This window comes from Muntiacus reevesi, chromosome 14 (assembly GCF_963930625.1).
Source record: "Muntiacus reevesi chromosome 14, mMunRee1.1, whole genome shotgun sequence".
Lineage (NCBI taxonomy): Eukaryota > Metazoa > Chordata > Mammalia > Artiodactyla > Cervidae > Muntiacus > Muntiacus reevesi.
In genome coordinates, this window is record NC_089262.1 from 37,808,792 (window position 1) to 37,831,973 (window position 23,182).

A 23,182-nucleotide genomic window follows, 5' to 3' on the forward strand; every position below is an offset into this window, starting at 1 on the left:
TCCTTTTATAGTCACATCTCATTCTGCCTACAGCCCAGAAAGATTCTCTGCTTTTAAGGGATTCTGTGATTATGTTGGGCCTATCCGGACAATCTAGGATATCTCCCCATTGCAAGGTCCTCAACCTTGATCACTTCCGGTTTTGTCATGTTAGGTCACATATTCATAGGTTCCCAGAGGCAGAGATCTTTGGCTGCGGCAGGAACCATTCTGCCTACTACAAATAGCAGTGGGGTTTTTGCCATGACTGTCAGTAAACCAGCTCTAACCATCTATCCTGAGGGTCGGGCTGTTCTGGGTACCAACTGTATTAGCCTGGCTTCTCCAAAAGAACAGAGCCTGAGATAGAGGCTTCCATTTAAGTCATTTATTTGGGAAATGTTCCTACAATGCAGAAATGAAATATAAAAGAGGCAAGCCAATAAAAGGATGTATTGCCAAATTGGCTGAAGTGAAGTGAAGTGAAAGTCTCTCAGTTGTGTCCGACTCTTTGTGACCCCCACGGACTGTATAGTCCATGGAATTCTCTAGACCAGAATACCAGAGTGGGTAGCCTTTCCCTTCTCCAGGGGATCTTCTCAACCCAGGGATTGAACCCAGGTCTCCCATATCACGGGCGGATTCTTTACCAGCTGAGCCACAAGGGAAGTCCAAGAATACTGGAGTAGGTAGCCTATCCCTTCTCCAGGGGATCTTTCCAACCCAGGATTGAACCAGGGTCTCCTGAACTGCAGGCGGATTCTTTACCAAGTGAGCTATCAGGCGATTGGAGTTCAGCAGAGGAACTACCAGTCTGGAAGGCTTCCCTGCCCAGGCGAGGGAAAGGACGACGCATTTATCGACCAGCAAGTAAGGGTCCACTCTTGTCAAGAGAGACCAAAACGAGGGGTGTGCAGCAGGAATCCCAAGAGAGGTACCATCATATTCTCTGAGATCCTGGTCAGAGACCGCATGGACGCAGCTGTCACAAATGTGACTGTTGTAGAAGGCAGGGCAAAGGAGGCCTGAAGTGCCCACAGATGGAAGGCTCTAAGGCTGGAGTAAGTGAAGTGACACTGTTAGTCGCTCAGTCATGTCCAACTCTCTGTGACCCCATGGTCTGTAGCCTGCCAGGCTCCTCTGTCCATGGAATTCTCCAGGCAAGAATACTGAAGTGGGTAGCCCTTCCCTTCTCCAGGGGACCTTCCTGACCCAGGGATTGAACCTGGGTCTCCTGCACTGCAGTTAGATTCTTCACCCTCTGAGCCATGAGGGATGCCCATGGTGGAATAAACTTGGCATATTTGAGGAGCAGAGAAGGCGCGGCAATGAAAACATGGGAGGCCTTAGTGATACTGAATAGGCAGGGGCCAGATGCCTCAGTACTTGACAAGTTTGAATAAGGAAATCTGATATGTAGGGTGAGAAGTGCTTACTACTCAGGTAGTCCAGGCAGCCTTCAGGGAGGAAGCAGATCTTGAGCGGAGATCCCCAAAGGTCAACAAGGCTTTGCCAAGATGAAGTGGAGGTGCTAGTTTAATAGCATGCAGAAAGAGGTGGAGGCAAAAGGAAGCTTTAGTTCAAAACTTATTATTTTTTACTCTAGATGCCTGCACAGTAATGAAATAAGACAAAGAAAAGGTGAATTCTTTGTTTTGCACTTCTAAACATTTTAAATGAAAAGTACATTTTTTGTTATAAGCTAGACCCCTGATAATATATAAACTTCCTGAAGCTTGGTATTCATAATCTTCAGCACCATAGTAATGACTTTGCACTAGTTTGAGGGGGAAAAAAAAACCACGACCAACTAGGAAAAAAATAGGAACTTCTAATTTAATTAAGAGTGGTTGCTAGAAATTTTAAAGGAAGTGTTTGCTTTTATATGAAGATTACATAGCTCTAAATTATTTAAAGATCCTGTTACATTCCTTGGTCTCTCCACTTTCTACTTTAGTGTGTCAGGACATTTCAAACAGCAAACAAGAGATGAAGGGTTTCAACAAGTCCCAGGAGGATCAGAAGTAGCAGTCTGCATCTGTTTGAGTTCTGTCTAGCATTCACCTTCAATGTACCCATCACTATTCATGAAGTAAACAAAATCCAGAAGGTAAAAAAAATAGAAAATTAACTGCAAAAACTCCAAAAAGGAGAAGGGGAAGGATAGAATTCTCAAAGTCATATTAATTAGGACCTTAGACTTTGCAGAATTAGGATCTAGAATTCCTAGAACTGCAGGATTTGAGAACACAGGCCTTATCTTCTAAGTCACCCAGAGAAATTGGGAGACTGGCCCAGAAAATAAAATTATTACTAAGTATTGAATCTAGACATGACAGCATGATAAAATAACTGATCAGTACTAGAAAATATTCTGATTTAATTCCTGGTTCACATAACCCTAAAAGTTCATAGCAATTGAGATTATCTCATCCAATATTACTGCCAATGTAAAAATTCTCTCTATAAAACATCTGGGAGAACACCAGCAACCTGAGACACTCAGGGTGGAGGCTCTAGTTGGTAGCAGGCAGTTCTATATTAGATATAAAATCTGCTTTTAATGTTTAATTGCCAACCCTTAATCTTTGGTTGTTGTTAGGAAAACACAGTAACTCTCTTCACAACTATTTGTGGCAAAATTTATACATGTTAATTTGGGAGTTAATTTCTTTGTCTGGAGTATAAGAATAATAAACTATCAGTATATGTTCCTCCATACTAGACAAATTGCTCCTTGAAGGCAAAATCATATATCTTGTAAATCTTTGTTTCTGATGTAAATGATGTAAGTAGAGTACCCTGCTTATATCACGTTTACAAATTTTGGTGAAAGAGTTAGTGAATCAGTGAACTGAAATGAAATGGATGCCTGCATTTAAAAATAGCCTATTAGCTGCTTTCTTGCCTAAACTGTTAGTTCAGGAGGGGAAAAAAAAGAATACTCAAGTATCTGAAATATTTCTCTAAAACTTTATTCAAAGTTATCCACCTCACTGTTAATAAGGTGTACAATTAATGTTCTGCGCCAGTATTACAAGGCCTGCCCATTGCCGGCAATGGACTTTGAGAAAACCCATTTCCTGACACCCCAAAAGTTAAATTACTCTTTTCAAAACATACTGAACTCCCGATACTTGCAAAAAGTATTACATGCACCATTTCCCCATCAATCTTTAAATCTGAACTTACATTATTAATCTACATCAGTGTATGTTAAAATGAAGTCATTTCAACAAATCATGACTGTACAAATCAAATCACCACTAGTCAATATTAAGAGTATGTTACAAACACTACATTACGTATTACCTTGCAATCTGAAACATTACATTTCATATTTGTGTAAGTTTATTTTGGATAACTGACACTTCACAGAATTCCACAGCAAATAAAGTTTAAAAAATTTAATTCTGTACATTAGTTCCAACTATCTCTATTTTACAATCTATAAGGCTCATGTCATAGTTCAGCACCAGAAAGATCTAAGAAACTGTCGAACCAGTCTTATTCATTCCAAGTGATAGTTTGTTATTGTTATTTTTAAGGTAAAAGTCTGAGAAAACACTCTATACATCCTACTTCCAGACCTTGAGAAGTGGAATACTTTTTGGCTGGTCACACTATGTAAAAAACTTGAGTTGAATCTTTTAATTTTCACTGAACAGATACAAAAACAAAAAAGGAAAGGAATACTTACAACATGAATTTAGGCTGTCAGTCTTTAAAGTTGGATTTATAATACTGAACCATTAGAAACAACTTCACAATGCCCTGTCCCTATCCTCCTTTTTGTTTAAAATTTTTGAGAGGCAGCCAGAAAAATGTTTTATTTATTCCTCAAAATAAGGTACAAGGGAAGGATCACAGCCACAAGCTTTCTCATACACAGCTCCAATAACATCTCAAGGCTCTTCCACAAAATACACTTTGAACTGAGTCAGGAGCAGACCTAGGGAGCAGATCCATAGCCCTCAAAGGTACCATGTTATCTACACCAGAGACTGCTCAGTGCTGGCATCCCTCTGTTCAGAGGTCATGACAGTAACTCATCACTGCCGGCCTGGATTTAAAGCAACAGTTTCCAGAACCAGTGTTACCGTCCCAACTCTTCCCTCTCTCTCGAATTCACAAATTCTAGAAAAAGAGTGTGTCTGTCTTCTCATTTTCAAACCAGGTTTGTGCATATTACATTAAAACCACACATTCCCTAAACTAAAAACTTTTTTTTCAAAAACCACAGGAACCTTCAGGAATCTTGTTTGTTCAAAGTATAAAATTCTTACATGTTTAAAAAAATTAAAATCGGAGACTAGTACCACTGCTTTCCTCACCAGAAGTGCACGATTTCAGGCTACATTTGAAAACTAAGCTTCATGCATACACATGGCCAGAGAGGTATGAAGTCTTACAGAGCCCTTAACATCCATCGGGTACAGCAAGCATTGGCTAGACCACAACAGGAAGCATGTTAGCAAACTGAGCAAAGAGACTTTCTCAAGAACACAACAGTTTTCCAGGCTCCATGTCAGTCACGTAAAAATTTAAGCAACATGTAATCTTTTAAAATTGACCCCAGATGTCCCGTTCCCCCAACCGTTCCCATACGCTCCCCCAACCCCGCTGAAGTCCTCCACCTCATAGAAGTATCTTAATGCTCCCCATTACTGATGACAGCAGCTTCAGGTTCTGCTGCTGTTGCAGGGAGTCTTGGCACTTTCTTAGCAGGGCTTGGAATATGCTAAAAACAAAAGAAAAGAAAAATGTGGTTGCCTCTTAAGAGTTTTTTCCCCCCAGGAAGAATCATGTTGCTAACCAAAGTTCTAATAGGAAAAGGGCAGCTCTGGAGAGGCTTATGCTAAATATATATTCTATAGAACTTTTCATGGAGGGAGCAAAAATGTCCATTCTTTACCTTATGGTGAACGTATGATATGATTACCCCTATAGCAAGGGATAGGAGGGCCACAGAGATCTATCTACCGTACCCAGTATTTCCCTTATTATATCTTGCCTTTGATTTCAAACAATCGTGGCTTGATCTGCTGCCTCAAAAAGCAAGACTACGCATTCAGCACATTTGTGCTGAGTGGATAAAATAAATAACCTCCAAGCTTTTAAAGTCTGTAGTTTGAAGCCTGGCTTGGTCAAGTCATTTAACTTCCTTCAGCTTCATCTCTAAAATGGGTACAGTAGCATTTACCTCAAGGGGGTTTTTCTAAGGGTTTACGTAGAAAACCGAAAAAGTGACTAGCATGTAACAGGAATTCCAGTCAGAGCAATTACTATTCCTTCTCGACATCTGGAGATAGATTAGACAATGGCCTGAGAGAAGGGATGTGAGGGGCTCAACACCCAGCCCCTGCTTCATCTCTGACCAAGACACAAACTACAAGTGAGCCTTCTCAGTTTTGCTTTAAACTTTGGTATTGCTAAAAAAAAAAAACAAAACCTAGTACTTACTGTGCACTAAAAAATACTAATAACTGCAAAGCACTGCATACAACTGGAAAATGGCACAGCTGGAACCCACTCCCAAAGCCCAGGTTCTGAATCACCCTGATTTATTGACAGTCCTTTAAGTGGATAAATCTCAGTGAGGTCACCTCAGTCAGGAGGTCTGGGGATGGAGATTTTCTTATCCAATCAAAGCCCAAGACCAAACCCAATGAGCTTTACTCACCTCGGTTGTACTGCTCGAGTGCACAAGACCTACTCCCTCATCCAAAGTGTCGTCGTTCAGCGAGGGGCGCCGAGCGTAAGTTCTCCTGTGTTTTTCGTCTACTCGAACCAGGTACCATGTTCCTTCAAAGAGGGACTCTATGGAACTCTGGGGAATGTAGTTGGCTAAAGAAAGGCAGAGGATATGAAAAAGGAGTTATAACGTATAACTCATCTGGTAACAAAACAGCCCTCCAGTAGGCTCCTGGGTGTATATTTATAATTTAATGCTTTTACCCAAGTGATGAGTGTCCTCTCGGAGCTTCATGTTTTCAGCAAAAATATCTGGTGCCACACAAGTTCTTGAGTCAAGCCTTGACTTAAGATCACATATGCTTGCTACTATTTTATCAAGAGCGGACCCTAAAATAGCAAATAATTGCAACATTAAAACACTAAAAATAGTATACATATCCCAAAGCCTGAACAGAATGCTGCCAAAGGGAAAAAACAACTTTTCATTTCTTTCAGAACTACAGGCTATTGTTTAGTTAAAAGATAAGATGTTATTTATTTGACGTGGCTTCCTATGAGCCTTGACTAGACATTTGTTCAGCCTTGGCCAGTAGACAGCTGAGGAAATAGGTGGGATGTGAAACTATAAATAACTTGTCTAGAGTCAACCAACAGTTTCAGAATAATGCCAAGTCCATTTTTCTCTGTATTTTTGCTCCTTCCTGCTCAGGGAGGACACAAAAGTATCCTTAAATACAGCTACGATCACATCCCTATAGACATTAGGTAACTTAATAAACCACCAAGCCTACAAGAAATGGTCTGGTATTATTCACTCCTATGATCAGTCTCAATCATTAGTGTGAAGACTCAAAAGCTGCCAGCCTTAAATAAGGACACTTCCCTTTCTCTACCTATGCTTTAAAAATGCCATAAAAGGGACTTCCTGGGTGGTTCAGTGGTTTAGAAACTGCCTTGTGATGCAGAGCAAGTAAGTGTTTGATTCCTAGTTGGAGAACTAAGATGCTACATGCCCCAGAGGCCTCAGAGCAACTACAAAGCCCAGGCACTGGGGAGTCCGTGCACAACTATGGAGTCTGCACACCACAACTAGAGAGTCTAAGCACTGCAACTAAGATCCCACGCGGCCCAATAATAAATAAATAATTTTTTAAATGAGATAATAGATAAAAATAAAATTACTTGCCAAAGAAGGAAAAGTCAAACACTATACCATTAAAAAAAAAAAAATCTTTAAGCTCATTATACAGTTTTTTTTTTCCTGACTTGGAAAGAAGGAAAGATATTCTGACTCAGACATAATCCTGCCATTTACCCAGTTAAAGCAGAATTTTTGGGCAGAGTGCTGAAAGAAGTAATAAAGATTAAAATGTCATAAACATCTATGGAAGAGAGTTAAGCGTTCACTTGAGAAGCCTGCTAAGTCAGCCTTACCACAGTAGGTTCTCAGTACATTGTTGTTAAAAGACTCAGCGTTTACCTGGTGTGGCATCTTGTGTGACTTTGAGGGAGTAAAGAGTGGCAGCCAAACCAGAGCCGTAAGAAAACACACCAATCCTCTTCCCTGCCAGCTGCTGAGGCGAGTACCTATGTAGGAGGGAAAAAAGCTCTTAAAGTTTAACTCATCCTACTACAGTGGGCAGAAAACCACAGCTGGAATAAACTTTATCCTAAGCCTAGGGATCTGACCTAAAGTTTTACTGTTTACAGTAAGCAGATTGAAAACAAGAGTTCTTATCTCTCTAGAAATGATGGAGTTGAGAAAAGTTATGCTCTAAAATAAACTACTTTGTCAGCTGGGGATTTATGGTTCAACTGTAGGTCAAGAGAACATGAGAACAGCGGGGAAAGCTAGTGTGAAATTTAGTACTCTGGGATAAATAACTATAGCCTCATTCCATATTGCCTTCAAGTCAATAGAGAATAGGCTAGAGAACCTGGAAGTAAAAGACCATTCTGTGCCACCAACATGCCTGATAGCAGCTCTGGTCTCAGAAATGTAACATCCCCAGACAAGGGGACTGAAGCAGTGGGAATCTATACTCACTGTGCAAGAACTGAAGCCAGGGAGCCGTACACTGAAGACGTGTACATGTTTCCATTTTGATTTGACACAAGCAAAGATGCCTTTGTTTTCTGATTGAAGAGCTCTGAACTAGCTTTCATAAAGGCCTTTTCCACATCTCTGTCAAAGTAGGTATCTTCTAATTTAACATCCCTGAGAATTTTAGAAAAAAGATAATCTTACAGTGTCCAAAGACTCTATTTTTACTATATTACTTACTGGACCTAACTACTATTCTAATCGAAGTATATGAGGGTGATTTCCCATTTATTAAACACCAAGTAGCAGTATGCCAGTTGCTAGGTAAGATATAGCAGCTGTACAAATACAGCCCTTTTTCTGAAAAGTTCTTTTTCTTTAATAATCAAGAGAACATAATTCTAATGCGTTAATAATCCACTACAGCTCTGTCATCACCAAACAGAATATACTACTATTTCAGGTCCATAATATTGTCTATTTAATTAGAAGAGTCACATTTATAGGAAGCAAGTGTTAAACACTTTATCAGATGGAGAAGGGACACAGGAGAAACAGCAAGAGTTTAACAGGCATGGCAGGCCAGGAGGCCCAAAAAGTGGGGGAAACGGAAGGAGTATGAGAGCAGATATCAGGCGTGGCCAAGGGCAGAACGGCTGTGGGCAGAGGAGAGGCAGGGAGAAGAAGGAAGACGCTGCTCTATAAACGCAGGCACTTGAGGGGCTACATCATCAAGGTGACAATAGGAACAGATCTAAGAGGAGGAAATAAGAAAATCTGAGTAGGAAAGACTAAAGAATTCATATAGGTGAGCGACCACCTCTCTGGGACTCGGTTTCTTCACTGATTAAATAGGTTAGACAAGATGACTTCTTTTGACTCTAAAATTTTCATGTCTGTATAAATAGTGGTTTAACTAATATAAAAAAATACTCTCACATAGAAGGGAGAAAAATCGTAATTCCTCTTACCCAAAGGCTTCTAGGCCACTGTAGATACTATTTTTATCTCTGTTCTGGTCATTCAGGAAGTCATTCAGCAACATCCGAGCTAGAGATTTCTGAACCAGTTTACAATAGGGTGAATGGAAGATCATGAAACCAAAATCATTCAAGGTGAAATCTCTATCATTTCCCTCTGAAAGAGAAATCCAAAGAAATTATGAAATCCATTTAAGCCACTAACTTTTGAAATCTGATTTTAGAACAGGGCTGGGATGTCTTTATATCTTTAAGTAGCAATAAAAAATATACTATATAATGAAATATCTCTATGGTTTAAAATTTGTGTCAAAAAGACATCCAGAAATAGAATAATATACACTATTATTGGTTTTCAAACTAAACTATCACAATCCATTAGTGGGCTGTGTAATCAATTTAGTGGATCAAGGCCAGTATTTTTTTTAAATTTTAATAAATTAAGAGGTTGTCTTTTTGGTTGAATGAAAAAAAGTAGAAAAGAGTAAACTGTATAACTTGCAGCATGAGCAAAAAAATTTGAAGACACTAGTTTCCATTTAACTGCACATAACAATGCAAAGTATATTTCTTACTGCACATTCTAATAAATGTTAGAAAATCACTGTACTGTTAAATACTGGTAAACAGTATATATTACATACTTCAAGAATGCTTCTTATCTAAAGCCACTATGTTTTCTAATATCTGTTATTGAATCTTATTTTTAACCCTCTCTCACAAACCCTATAAAGCAAACTTGCACTATGGAAAAAGCATACTTTATATAATACTGTATGCTTTCATGGTTTTAATTCAAATAGTGTCCTTCTCAGTATCTCAAGCACTTTCTCAGGGTTAAAGATAGAGATTGACGATGACACTAAAACAGCAAGTTTTAGTTCACAGAAGTGAAGTGAAAGTTGCCCAGTCGTGTCCAACTCATTGCGACCCCATGGACTATACAGTCCATGGAATTCTCCAGGCCAGAATACTGGAGTGGGTAGCCTCTGCCTTCTCCAAGGGATCTTCCCAACCCAGGGATCAAACTCAGGTCTCCGACATTGCAGGAGGATTGTTTACCAGCTGAGCCACAAGGGAAGCCCATGAATTCACAGGTCAAGTACAAAAAGACTATGTGGGGAGGCGGGGGTCACTTTGGTAATTTATTTTCATTCATTTTCTCCAGATCACAGTTGCAAACTAAAATTTATTTGCAACTGTCTACCTCTCTCAGAATATGTACCAGATTCAAGTTACTTTCTTTTTTTTTTTTCAAGTTACTTTCTTTTATCTTACTTTTGATATTCTTACTGGGTAAAGTCATCCTAAGTATTTTTACAGAAATAAACTTCATTTGCAAAGTTTACCTGTCCTCTTAAATTACATGTTACCAGAAACTGTGGGAAAACTATGCTATTTGGTGGGTGAGGAAGCAATGGTTAAAGGAAAACACTAAAGAAGGATGCCCATGAAGCAGTTTCTCACTAAAGACAGTGAGTATGTTACACTGCCCTCAACAGATAGCAAGACCAAGGAAAATTGATAAAGCCCACCTTTCTGCCACCGGGCACGAATCTTCTTGCGATAGACAGAATAGCAGCGGTCTAATGCACTGAGGTAGCACTGTATGGACAATTTTCCATCTACTATAGGATACTCAGAAAGCATATCAGGCTTGTAAAAGTCATAGGCATGTTGCATATGTGTCCCACGAAGTCCTAGTAGAACAAAAAAGGAAGAGGTCCATGTAAGTCTGCTTCCTGATGTATGTTAGTAAGCAAATTGCATTATCTGGGAACTTTTCTTAAATCTAGTCAACTCATCACTTGCAGAATAGAAATCACAAGGTGAAACGAGTATGTAATTGAAGTGAAACATAACAATATCCATGGACAGGCCTAAGCTTCTTGATATACAACATTTTATGCAAGTTTCATACACCTAACTGGGAGATCACAATTGCTCTGAATTGAAAACAAATTACTATATGACTATGGGCAAGTTACTTCTCCCAGTTGTTAGCAACCCTACTTAAACCCATTTTACTCCTCTGTAAAATGGGGATGACATCACTTATGTCATAGGATTCCTATGAAGACTAAATATGATAATACACATAAAGCTCTTAGCAGGTAGTGCCTGCATTTATGAACACCAAGTACAAGCTTCTAATTTTTAAATTTCTCAGCATATTGTACAAATAAAAAAAAAATACTTCCCACTCACCTCGTTCAAAAATTAAAGGTGCATTAGGCCCAATTAGCATAGCAACAGCTCCAACTCCACCTGTAGGTCTGGCATTTCCTGTGGCATATACAGCAATATCCCCTGCAACTACCAGGGCATACCGTCCTGAAAAATATTATTTGTTAGTATACAAGAAGGTGATTGACACCCTATCATACATACAAACTGAAAGTATTGTATTTTCCCAGAATGTATCATATTTTCTTATCTTCGGTAAAGAAAAAAAAATATTCTGACTAAATTCTGATAGATAATTTTATCCTACATGATAAAGAGAACTAACTTGTAAGTTAAATAAGTTGAAAGTCATAGCTATCTTTCTGAACACGTTCAAACAAGCATAACTGGTAAAAGTCTGCAAATGGTATTTGGGGCTATTCATCCTCAAGGAGAGTTTCTTTGGAAAAATATGCAACATACCATCCCAAGAGCTGGATTCAATCCAGTTAACAGCATTGAAGACAGCGGCTGTGCCTCCGTAGCATGCATTAGTTGTGTCTATTCCTTCTATATCCGTATTCCCAGACTCCTCAAAGAGCTGCATCAAATTCGTCTTCACTGACTTTGATTTGTCGATGATTGTCTCCGTTCCAACTTCTAGCCTCCCAATGCAGTCATAAGAAAGGCTATTTCTCTCCATAAGATTCTGGACCACAGTCATGCACAGAGAGTTGATATCTTCTCTATCTGTGCAGAAGCCCATCTTGGCCTGGCCCAAGCCAATAGTATACTTTCCAGCATCTACACCATCGTATTTTTCCAACTCTGCTTGATCAACATATTGAGAAGGAAAATAGATCTCAAGGGCAACAATTCCCACATCTTTGGGCCAGCAGGCTTCTGCATTCAAAGGAAGTGACCCAGGCATGGTGAAAGAACTTAAGAAAAATAGAAAAAACAAAACAAAACATTGTTTTAGATTATAGGTTGTAGACTGTCAAGTTCAAACTTGAGAAATCAACATTGATATTAATTTCTAAATTTAGTATATTCTTAGGACAGTCAATTTTAATATGTGGAGGTAGCAATGATAGTATGAGCAGAGTTATTGACTCTATTATTATTTAAAGTTATCATCTTTTAGAAAGACTTACAGGTTATTCAAAACTAGGTATCTTTAGATTGATGGGGAGGGAGGGTGGGAGGGGGAATCAGGATGGGGAGCACATGTAAATCCATGGCTGATTCATGTCAATGTATGGCAAAAACCATTACAACACTGTAAAGTAATTAGCCTCCAACTAATAAAAATAAATGAAAAAAATGATTATTAGAGGTAAAGAAAACTGAAATAAGACTCATCTATGTTGTAAAGAACTATAAGATAAATGAGAATTTAGTAACATGGCCCACAGATCAGAACTCAAGTATCTGATCTATTCCTGGCCACTCAAAAAGTCATTCATTCATTTCCATATATGGATTATTCACAGCTATTGACTTTATGGGACTTTAAATACTCACAGTTTTAGTTAAACTAACATACTAAACCATAAACCTGTTACCTACTAACAGTTTTAATTAGATCAAACAGTATTGCATTCTTTATTGATCTAAACAATCCCAATATGTAGAAAAGTCACACTGTCAAGTCTGCCATGGCACTCTATTCAAGGCCCCTGCTATTAAAATCTCAGCCTTCCAAAGTAACCCCCACCCCCACTCCACCATCTAGAACCCAAATGATTACAACTTAAAGCAAAGACAACTTCCCGGACCCATAATAGGTCAAAAGTCAATATTCTGTACTTTCCACAGCTAGTGTACAGGTGATAAATGATCATGAGAGCACAAGATTATCATTTAGCTTCTACATCAGGCAAAACAACACAACAGATCCAAATCTGAAAACTGGTACCATAACCCACATATTATTTGCATGGCATCTTAGACAACCCCTCTTAAAATAATCCCTTTTAAAAAAAAGTGGCCTTTAAAAGTTGCACTGTTGCCACACCAACGTTCAGTAGTGTTTAGATTTGTTCACCAACAGTGCAAAGAAAATGTGCTAGCCACTCAAGAGTGTTGCTTGTCACATAACCTGTCACATAACCTGTCAGGGCCTCAATTTCTTTAGAGGTTAGTTCAATCAGAAAAAGAGAAATTACTCGAGATGTTTCTAACGAGGAGGATTTTAATATAGGGAAATGGTCACCACTCTGTTGGCCCGGCTACAGGAGCAAAAGGGGGGAAGACGGTTACTATTCGGACCCCATGAGCGCACACTCCTGCTGAGGCTGCACCCCGGCTGCTGAGTGAGAGCCAAAGCCCCACACTCTCGCTGCTGCTGCCACTGACAAAAGGCACATCTTGTATTTGGGTCATTTTTCTTCTGCCAGTCTGCCAACACAGGTGGAGCACTGGCGATAATGAAATCACAGGCTGCTGCCATAGTGGGCTGTTAATTATTGAAATCCTGAGAAAATGTCTCAAGCAGAGATGCTGTCCTTAAATCACAAGATCTACCCTTAGCCTGTAGGTTATCAAGATATGAGTGTATTAAAGCCTGAAAAATAAGCACCTGGAAACATAGTCACAAAATCTTAAGTTAAAGGCCTTAAGGGGCGCCAGTTGAATCTTCCTTCTAAATATAAGAATCTTATTTTTTCATCCATCCATCCAATGACAACATGTTAAATGCCAAACATTCAGGATAAGTTTAATAGGAGGTAAACCTTGCCCTTTCAAATATTCACTGTCTTGTGGGATAAGAAGCTACAAAGATAACAATAAACAAGTGAAACAACAGAGACATTCCAGTCTCATTCTGTTAGAACTACCTAACTCAACCAGGGAAGGAACGAGAAGAAAGGCTTCTTGGTTACTGGGGCCTGACCCAAGTCTTAGGAATGAGTTGGAATAATCAGTAAAGCTCTGCAGAAGCAGATGGTAGTAGTTTTCACAGAATGGACAACATAAACAAAGGCACACCACAAGGAACCATGAAAAGTTATACTAATTTACTGAAGTGAAATGTGAGCCCAATGAGTAGATCAGGCAAGTAGTGGGTCAGGAGAGCCAGCTAAGGGTTGAGTCATAAAGGTTCTGGCATGTGATGTTAGCGAGCTTCAGCATCATCATGAAGGCAGTAAGAAGCCATCAAAAGAGTTTTAAACAACATGGTTATATTAATGTTCAGATCAGTCTTTTTCCAATTCTGGGATCAATTTAGTGAGTGTCAAACATCTTTTAAAACCAAACAAAATATCAGATTGCACAGCACATGGTAAATGCCAAGAATTTTTCATGAAAATTTTGTTTTAATTATTCATGTGTATCCTGGGTTGCAATACAACGTGGATTCCTTATTGAGGGTCACAGGCAGAAAAGTGTGAGTCTCCATTTTACACAGTCACTGGTGCTACATGGAGAATGGATCTGAATTAGGAAGTTGATATGGAAGCCCAATGAGATATAGGTCATGAAACAGAGTAATTACTACATGAAGAGAAAAGGAGCAACTTCAGAAAATTTTGGAAGCAAAAAACTGGCAGAAATTGTGATTGACCAGATGGTAGGAAAAGGATGAAATGTTTAGGGTAGATAACTCCCAGATTTCTAGCCTTCACTGTTGTATTTCTTGACAGAATCACTCACTGTCAGATACACTAACGTGAGCAGAGAAGCACCTCTCCACTTTGTCCCATCTCTTCCCTCTTATAGGCAAGCCCATCGATTTACGATAATCTAAACTCAGCTACACTGAGGTTGAAATGAAGACCTAAAGAGACTAATGTGTCACAAGGCATATTCTAAGTTTATAATAAAACATGTTTAAGTCATCTTCATAGTCCACAGGAAAAAACTAGTGTTAAAAACAAAAAGCAGTCCATATACTTATAAAAAGAACCCCTCCTATATGCTACCCTTTAAATCACCAAAACAGAGGCGGTAGGATTAACCACTTTTCCAGCCTTTCCCACAAGGTTACCCTTTACATTCTTTTCAACTCTTCAAACTGCTCTAAACATGATGAGGACAGTATAATTTCCCCTGCCTGGTCCAATAGCTTGCAGTGCTATTGGAAATAAAGTGGAAAAATACATATAATCTTCTGAAGATATGAACCAGTTTACGCCATAAAGCAAAGCTCTAATTCCAGAATTAATCTATGTTTATCAAAATCAAACCAGCTCTGATTAGTTCTTATTATATGGTACTTACTAAATAAGGTATAACTCTATTATTAAGTCTCCTAGAGTTAAACAAGTGACTTGTTTCACTTCAGGGGGAAAAAAAAATGTACCTAAATTAACCCATACTCATCAAAGTGAATCATGAAGTAAATCATGCCTGACTTCGGTGTGGAAAATTTTTTATATTGTCTAATTCAGTCAACATTGCTCATTCTCTGAGGATTTTTGATAGCCAAAGTATTTTTGTTACATCCTTGGTAAAAGTTAGTGAAGTGAAAGTCGCTCAGTCGTGTCTGACTCTTTGCGACCCAATGGACTATATGGTCCATGGAATTCTCCAGGCCAGAATACTGGAGTGTGTAGCCTTTCTCTTCTCCAGGGGATCCTCCCAACCCAGGGATCAATCCCAGGTCTCCCACATTGCAGGTGGATTCTTTACCAGCTGAGCCACAAGGGAAGCCTTGGTAAAACACCATCTAATTTTAAAATATTTACCTTTTGGTTGAAATTGAGGGAGAGTGAGAAAAGTAGAAAGAGAGGAATATTAAATCAGAAAGTAAACTGGCTTCATGGCATTTAAAACAACAAAAAGATCGATATAGTTTCTGGTCTAAAATCTTTACTTTATATTCTATTAAGTGTATGCTCTTATGTCGTCCTCTCAAATAGCTTCTGATATAGGCCAGACATAAACTAGAGCAAGAAAAAAAGACCAGCTAAAGATCTGAGATTTTCAATAAAAAGACGTAAATTTTCCTTTAAAATTTCTTTACAAAGGAGGAGAAAAATACACTTTTACCACAGAACTCTGTGAACCTTCCAAAGCTATCTTCCAACAAAGACCAAAAGAAGACTCAATCTGTCCTAAAGTGAAAGCTCACCCCCTCTGGTGGACAGTAGGAGCACCAGGTCCCACCTTCCTTGTGAACAATTTGTCAATGCTTCCTGCCTAGGAGGACACAAGACAGACCAATACGATCCCTTGAGAATCTTTTAAGTTTGTGAATGACAGACAGATGGGAAAAGAAAAAGGAAAAAAAAAAAAAAAGGCAAAAAAACAGGGAAATCAGCTAAGGATGCTGATATAAGGGCAAACCTAGCTCCTCAGGGCCCATCAGGGAGGGACTTCGGCCTCAGTTCCCAGGACCATGATGCCAGCCTCCTAACTGAGCTCTCTGCCTCCATCGTTCCCCTGTCCTAGGATCACCTCTCTAAAATGCACATCTGACCTTTGATAAGATGCTATTTAAAACTATTCCAAGCCTCTTTCTTGCATTGCACAAGGAGCTTCTGGAAAGCAAGAAGTGTTACCTTGTTCGTCTTTGTGTCCCTAGTCTCCAGTACAACGCTTGGCATAGGCTAGAAGCTGGATGTTGAATAAATGAAATTCTACTAGCCTTCTAATCTAAAATTAGTAACAACCATAAGAAATCATAAAGCTGAAGCATAAAAAAGCAGAATCATAAGGGGAGCTCCATGGTTACAGAAGTAAGCAATAGCTGCAAATAATTAGATTATTGGTTCAAACACATTTATAACTACTGTCCAGTCTCACATAATTGTACACATTCATCCATAGGCCAGATGGGTATCTTTTGAGGCTGTAATTCAACATGCACTATTGGTACACGTGCATACCTGTGACTGTTTCTGATTAAGCAGTTTATAGGATTACATTTTATTCTCTACATTTTTTTCCTCTTATGAGCAAACACTAATTTTGAAAATTAGTTTCTAGATTGTAAACATTAGTTTAATAAACACAAAATTAGTCTTCTGAAGCATTATGGCACTAATATTTAAAAGATAAAATAAAATTCTATAATGGGTTTTAAGAATGTGTAGTGCACACAATGGTTATTTGTCCTAGCATAAAAATTAAAAATTCCCCCTTCCATTAGACAGGAAAACTCTCCTTGAGCAGCATGACAGGATGCCATACCTGTGTGAGGGATAAAGAACTGCAGTCTCCAGGTCTGTCACTCTGTCTCCTCCTTCAGACACTAGGAATTTCAAATAAGAACCTCTTTTAAAGTCGTATATCAAATAATGACTCCAATTCAAAGCAAGTTAAAATAAACATTTCCTGATCCAATTACATTATAGAGAACAGAATTTGACTTTGCTTAAAGAAAAAAAAAAATGGTACTTAAAGATTATAAAACTTTTCTCTCCTTATTTTATTAGCTCTTACAGTGGTAGTTTCAGTCCTGGTAATAAGTTGATACATGTAGTTCATATGACTGATTCAGGCTTTAAACCAAGTATGATGCTGGGAGAGTAGTAATCTTCTTTACTAAAGAAAAGAGTTTTCAAGAATTGAGGGAGAGGAATATAAGTTGTACTAGGCTAACAAATTTCTGGAGTAAAGAGACTTACACATTCAAGAGCTTGCTCTGCACTTAGGAGCTTGAGACTTTAATGACAGCCTGTGCCTTTCTGAGCTTCAATTTCCTCATCTGTAAAATGGAGTAATACCTGCCCTCCCAGTTCATCGTAAAGGATGCTTGAGAAGATAAAATTTGTAAAAAATATAAAGCACCAATACACTGATTATTATCTTACTTCTTAGTATTTTTCAAACAAAAACAATCTTTCTAGCAAGAGCTAATTACCTTCATTTATTTAATCTTATGCTCCTGGTTTTCAACATGGTCACTTTCACCTACCCCAACCTTTTAGAAAGTGATTTTCCTCTTAGAGCTTGGGTTAAAAAGGTAGATATTTGATATCAAGACCGAGGATCATTAAGCTTTATCATCATTTAAATTATGTGGAAACAAAATGGAAGGTGACCTTGGAGCATTTTCCTCTGTCCATTTACTTTGAAGGGTTGTTACTTGGAACAGTTCCTGTTGGACGCAAACACAATTACCTTTGGTCTCTATTTAATTGTTGGTGAATACAGCATCTGCCCTTGCCTGATTAACTGGAGAGTACTCTCAGATGCTATTCAGTAAAGCTCTACTGCTTTCACATAATTAGATCATTTAAGAGCTTATAGACTTAGTTCCTTTTACTTCATTAATTTCCCCCCACCTTAAATAGATTCTGAGTTTTATTGGAAAAGATAAGACTGCTGTATTCCAAAAACCTGATGACAGGATAATATATACAATGAGAAAAGAACTAATTTTATGTTCTTGATTACCTCAAATTATGCTTTTGTAATCTGCAAATTAAGCATTCCATGGGGACTAGTGGGGGGGGCATGATTCCCTCTTCTCTGAAAAGTGTTGAAACTATTTAAATAACACAATATTTCTTCTTGAAATCACGTATGTATATGCATTTGACACTACTTTAATCAAGGGAATTTCTCCTGAACTGCCAATATTCCTTCTTTCAATTTTGATTATTTACATCAGGGAGGGAGCTTACGTGGGAAGGCATAGAGCGAGCAGCAGGGAGAAGGGAGGGAGTGAATTCAGTGCACAAGAGAAAGCGAGGAAAGACACAGAAGATGAAAGATCTGCACGGAACTGCCAAGCTACTCAAGTTCTCAGGAGAAATAGAGGCCTGGAGTCGACAGGAAATGGAGGCCACAAATGCCGCTTTGGGAAAGAATCAATCTGAAAGGGACCTCCCCCCAACCCCGCAGCTTTCCATTCTCTTCTGCAGCTACTAGGAGGCTTCTCTACCTGGACAAAAACAGCAGTGCCAAAGGCTCAAGCAGGTCATCAGCTTATTTCTAACAGGTCTTTTCAGAGCAAGCGATAGAGGCTTAGGAGGCAGTTAATGAATCACAGGCATTTTGAGTTTGGCAGAGATCTCTAAAGATGGAGAAGGAACTGGCAAACCACTCCAGTATTCTTGCCTGGTGAATCCCATGGACAGAAGGCCTGGAGGGCTGCATCCCATGGGTTCACAAAAAGTTGGACACGACTTGAGTGACTAACACACACACACACACCCCTGAAGAATGATGAGACTGCCTAGGGCCAACCAACTTTCTCCTGGGGTTTATTCAGTGTTCTGAATTCCTCCTCTGGCCCCCTTGTTAGCACGGATTCAAAGAGGTGGTCAGAGAAGTTCACCCAGTACATATTCTGGTACACAATAAACCACACGCAGTTACCTGCTGATCCTTTTCACCATTACAGGAAAGAAATCCTGGAATCCTTTTTAACTGAGAATGAGCTGGCAACGTTTCCTCCTTAGGAGGGGCGGCAAGCAAAACTACTGTTAGGAAAGCCTTGCTCACATCTGTACAACTCTGGTCTATTTCCCTAAGAAAAAAATACAGACACCCTGCCTCCCCCCAGAGGTACTGGTCTGCTTATCAGATACTCTACTCATATTTCAAGGTCCTGTTCTAGACTCCCTCTTCCAGGAACGTTTCCTCGAGCTTTCTAATCAGGCTCTGCATTCACAATGGCACTGACAACTTCACAGTATACTGTCAGTGGAAAGCTAGTTTCTGGCAGTCTTCTTAAGCATATGGGATACTTAGACTCCTGTTGGGAGAAGGGCTATATTTTGATTCTTTTAAAATCCCTTTGAGACGCTGGAGTAAAGGGCACACAATTGCATTTTTTGAGTGGCTGAATTTGGAGTTATAATAATTAGAGGAAAAATCTTTTAGATTCAACTAGTTACAGCAGCAGCCCTCATTAGTGGATTCTTTTCACTATCCCTTTAAGATGAGCTGCAGCCCCAAATGGTGTCCAGAAGCTTAAAAAAAAAAAAAAAAAAAGGCTTTTTTTTTTTCTGCTGCTCTTCAAAGTAAGTGGTAGGTTTCAATTATTCCCTGAAAAGTGTAAGGTATTCATATGGAATCAGAAGAGAACACCTGTTGCTCTTATGTCATTCCCAAATGCACACTCCCCCAGGTCCATGCCTTCCAAAGATGAAGCCTGTAAGCTCTGAAAGACTAGCTTCTCTATTGCTCTCACTACACTTGGTTAACAAGCAGCAAGCGGGCACTACCACAAGCCCAGCATTAGGATGACTAGATTACTAAGAACTGAGTCCTATCGCCTTCCCATTAGATTGGGTAATATGTTTTTAATCTATACCACTGTCTTGAGAAACAAAGTATCACATCCTATGATGCTTGGTTTTTTTAATAAACCCAACATAAAATTATGAGTATTTTCTTTTCCAAATGAAACTGAATAGAGATTCTGATATTTAGCCCATTAAACTCCATCTACAGCCCCAATGCATCTCCCTGCATTCAGTTCTACTGAATGCTGTTTTAAATAATGCTAGCATCCCCAGGAAACACATATTACACCAGTATTAGGGTTTTGCATTTCCCGTGAGAAAAGCTATCTAAAACATCAATCCAAAAAAAAAAAAAAATCTCAAAATCAATCCCTCAGTTAAGAGAAACAAGATGTAAAAGCACTCTGGAGAAATATTTAAAAAAAGAAGAAAGAAAGAAAAAAACAAAGGCCCAGGATTAGTTCAACAAATGACGTGGACTTCTATGGCCCCAAACATAATATCCATATAACTCTCCCCATCTGAAACACCTTCTGAGAACTGGGATTATTTACTAAACTAGAATTGAACTGAACTACACTGGAACTGATTTACGTGCAAATTTACAAACTTAGGAGAGAGACCTGCAAAGTTTAGACACACAGAAAATAAAGTCTTTCTCCTTTCCCATAAGATATGCTATCCCTGCCCTCCTCATCCACACAAAAAACTAACTCAAATTTTAAAAATAAAAAACCACAGACTGCTTGGATATCTCAAGCTGCAAAGAACCATTTGGCCCAGATATAGGGTAAGGACTTTCAGTTAGCCTTCTAACAGAAATCTGTGCGAAGAAGTCCAAACTCCACCTCAGAAGGAAAGATCTGCTTACTAGCCCTTCCTTGTGTCTTAATCGTGTAATTTATTTTGCCATTGTTTTTCATAATTCATCTCTGGAACACAGCAAATGTTACTCAGCAGCGGCTAGAACATCTCAGGTGCAGCAGGTTGGCAAGAGCATCAGTCTGAGGGAAGAGCTGCTGCAGAGGTGAGCAAAGAAGCCTGTGATGCCCTAAACCAAGGCCGGCGGGCAAGTGTAACGAGCAGGGACAGCCTCACATTACCTGTTGTCCAAAACTCTCCTCCAGGGTGGGTCAGCGTAATCCCTTCTCTACCACTGGCCAAGGCAGTTTACACGTTTTTCAAAGACTCCATATATCGAGTTTTGAAAAGTCCTTGGTTCAATCCAAAGCCTACTGTGTGAAGCCCTATTGGTGCCTGCCCATTACATCATCATAACAAGCTATTAATATTAGCAGGAGGGAGATACGGACTTTCAGAACACGGAGGAGACATATATAGATGGGCTTTAAAAATATGGAGGCAGGAAGGTGGGAGGCAGGAACCTGTGATATTGGAAGCAAGCACAGACCGAAGCAGTCAAGAGTTTGAAGTAGTCAGCCAGGTTAAACCACGGTTGTGATGCTTTCTCGCACCTGAGCTAGGGACGAAGAGCAACGCTGCCCACCTCCCTTCCTCCCAGTCACTCTTTAAGTAGCAAGACGACACACCCCCTGTCAACCTACAAGCTCCAAGTGTGATCCTCTGCATCCCTCGGCGTCCACCCTGAAGCCAAGGCTCCGGAAACACCTTAGCAGGCCAGCTCCTTTCTCGTCCCCCTCATGTACCCACCCCATCCCCTCAAGGTGGTCACAGCCACTCCCCTGGCACCTCCAGCTCCTGACTATGTCATCAGAAGCCTACCTCTTAATACCCTCTCTCCTTCTCCCCTCTGCGACTCGCCTGCCCACATTAACGCCCCCGTCCTCCAGGACCCACCGCGGTCGGCCCCAGGTCCCTGGCAGGGGAAGCCCCGCACGGTCCCCGCTCCCGACGCCCTATCCTCCAGGTCCAGGTCCAAACCTTAGCCCTGACCCGGACGGAGCCGGAGCTCTTTCGGGCCTAGTCAAGGACACCAATCCGCCGTGCCCTCACCCTGCCCGCGAGGCCTCAGCAGCCAGGGTCGCCTCCTCCCCTCGGGACACTCACCCAAATATGACCGGGCGGTGGCCGTAGAAAGTGAGCGACCAACGAAGGGACAGTGCGAGACGCCTCCCCCTCAGCCACTAGCTTTATAGCCGCGGACCCACCAGACTCCGGCAAGGCCGGGAGTCCGTGAGAGGCGGGACAGTGGCCCCAGCAGCCAATCGTGGCCGGCAGAGGAGCCCCGTAGTGCCCGCCCCCTAGTCCGGCTTCAACCAATCCGAAGGAAACTAGAGGAGGCACTCGCTGAGGGTTTTCCCTCGTGGCTGGAAGGGCGGGGGAAGGGGCGGGGACAAAGCCGGAGGGCCGAGAAAATGGGGTGAGAGAGTGACGTGTGGTGGCCCGAGAGCCGGCCTACCAATGACAGAGCGGCGAGACACGGCGAGAGCCAACGGGAGCGGAGTGAGAGGTTCTCCGGCCAATTGAAGCTCAGCGAGAGGAGATGAGAACCAATGAGGCCTCCGCGTCCCACCACTGGGGAGAGATGGTCCAGTGTGGGAGGCAAGTTGGTCCCTGCTGGAGAGTCCGCCAGGTTGCCTAGCAACCAGAGCTACGATTCACCTGTAAGATTTCTAAAATACTTGATTTAAATTCAATCTTAACGTTTTCTAGTTTCCTAGAGCAGCCAGGCGTGCCCGCATTACAAGCTGGAGCAGAATACATCTCCAAGAATTTGTAAACTTATTGTAAATACCAGAGTTGTAGATAATATTGTAGCCTTTATACAAACTAAACCTAAAAGCATGTTGGTTTGGGATTAGACACCAGTGAGGAAGGTAAGGGGCCTTGCCTAAGCAGGGAGTTTGTCCTAATTCTTGGATTTTTGCTAGCCCATATCATATACTCTGAGGGAAGTGACTCCACCTGGCCCATTCTCCACTGTATCTGCTGAGCTTGATATGTGGTAGTTGCCGAATAAAAGGTTGTTGAAAGAAGGAAGGGGTCTCATAATTCTCAGTATAGCAAACCCACAGGATAAGCACCATCTAGTTCCCGCAGGAAATAGAGAGCAATTCAGGCTGCAGGAAAGCGTTGAAACACTGGGAGAATCTAAAGGAGGATAATTATGGACTTAAGTAAGACTCTGCCTCATCTCCTCAGATAGGGAAACTGTAGTACTTTGGTGGGAAACGATGAGAGTTTCT

At 40.4% G+C, this 23,182-nt stretch overlaps 1 protein-coding gene across 5 annotated transcripts; it reads right to left on the minus strand.

Annotated features, from left to right (window-relative positions):
• Positions 1-2,940: 2,940 nt before the first annotated feature.
• HMGCS1 (3-hydroxy-3-methylglutaryl-CoA synthase 1) lies at positions 2,941-22,174 on the minus strand. 5 transcript variants are annotated; one of them, XM_065905360.1, is made up of 12 exons: positions 22,044-22,060; positions 17,445-17,571; positions 17,008-17,068; positions 11,350-11,807; positions 10,909-11,034; positions 10,236-10,400; positions 8,692-8,857; positions 7,724-7,894; positions 7,157-7,263; positions 5,938-6,063; positions 5,663-5,826; positions 2,941-4,720 (listed from the first exon to the last, which is right to left on the minus strand). In XM_065905360.1, the coding sequence occupies exons 2-12, from the start codon at positions 17,446-17,448 to the stop codon at positions 4,631-4,633; spliced, it is 1,638 nt and encodes a 545-aa protein (XP_065761432.1). In that variant the 5' UTR covers positions 17,449-17,571; positions 22,044-22,060; the 3' UTR covers positions 2,941-4,630. The 5 variants fall into 5 exon arrangements, with proteins under 5 accessions (XP_065761432.1, XP_065761433.1, XP_065761430.1 ...); XM_065905361.1 differs by lacking the exon at positions 17,445-17,571 and having other exon boundaries at positions 22,044-22,174; XM_065905358.1 differs by lacking the exons at positions 17,445-17,571; positions 22,044-22,060 and adding an exon at positions 20,922-21,031 and having other exon boundaries at positions 17,008-17,069.
• Positions 22,175-23,182: the final 1,008 nt, after the last annotated feature.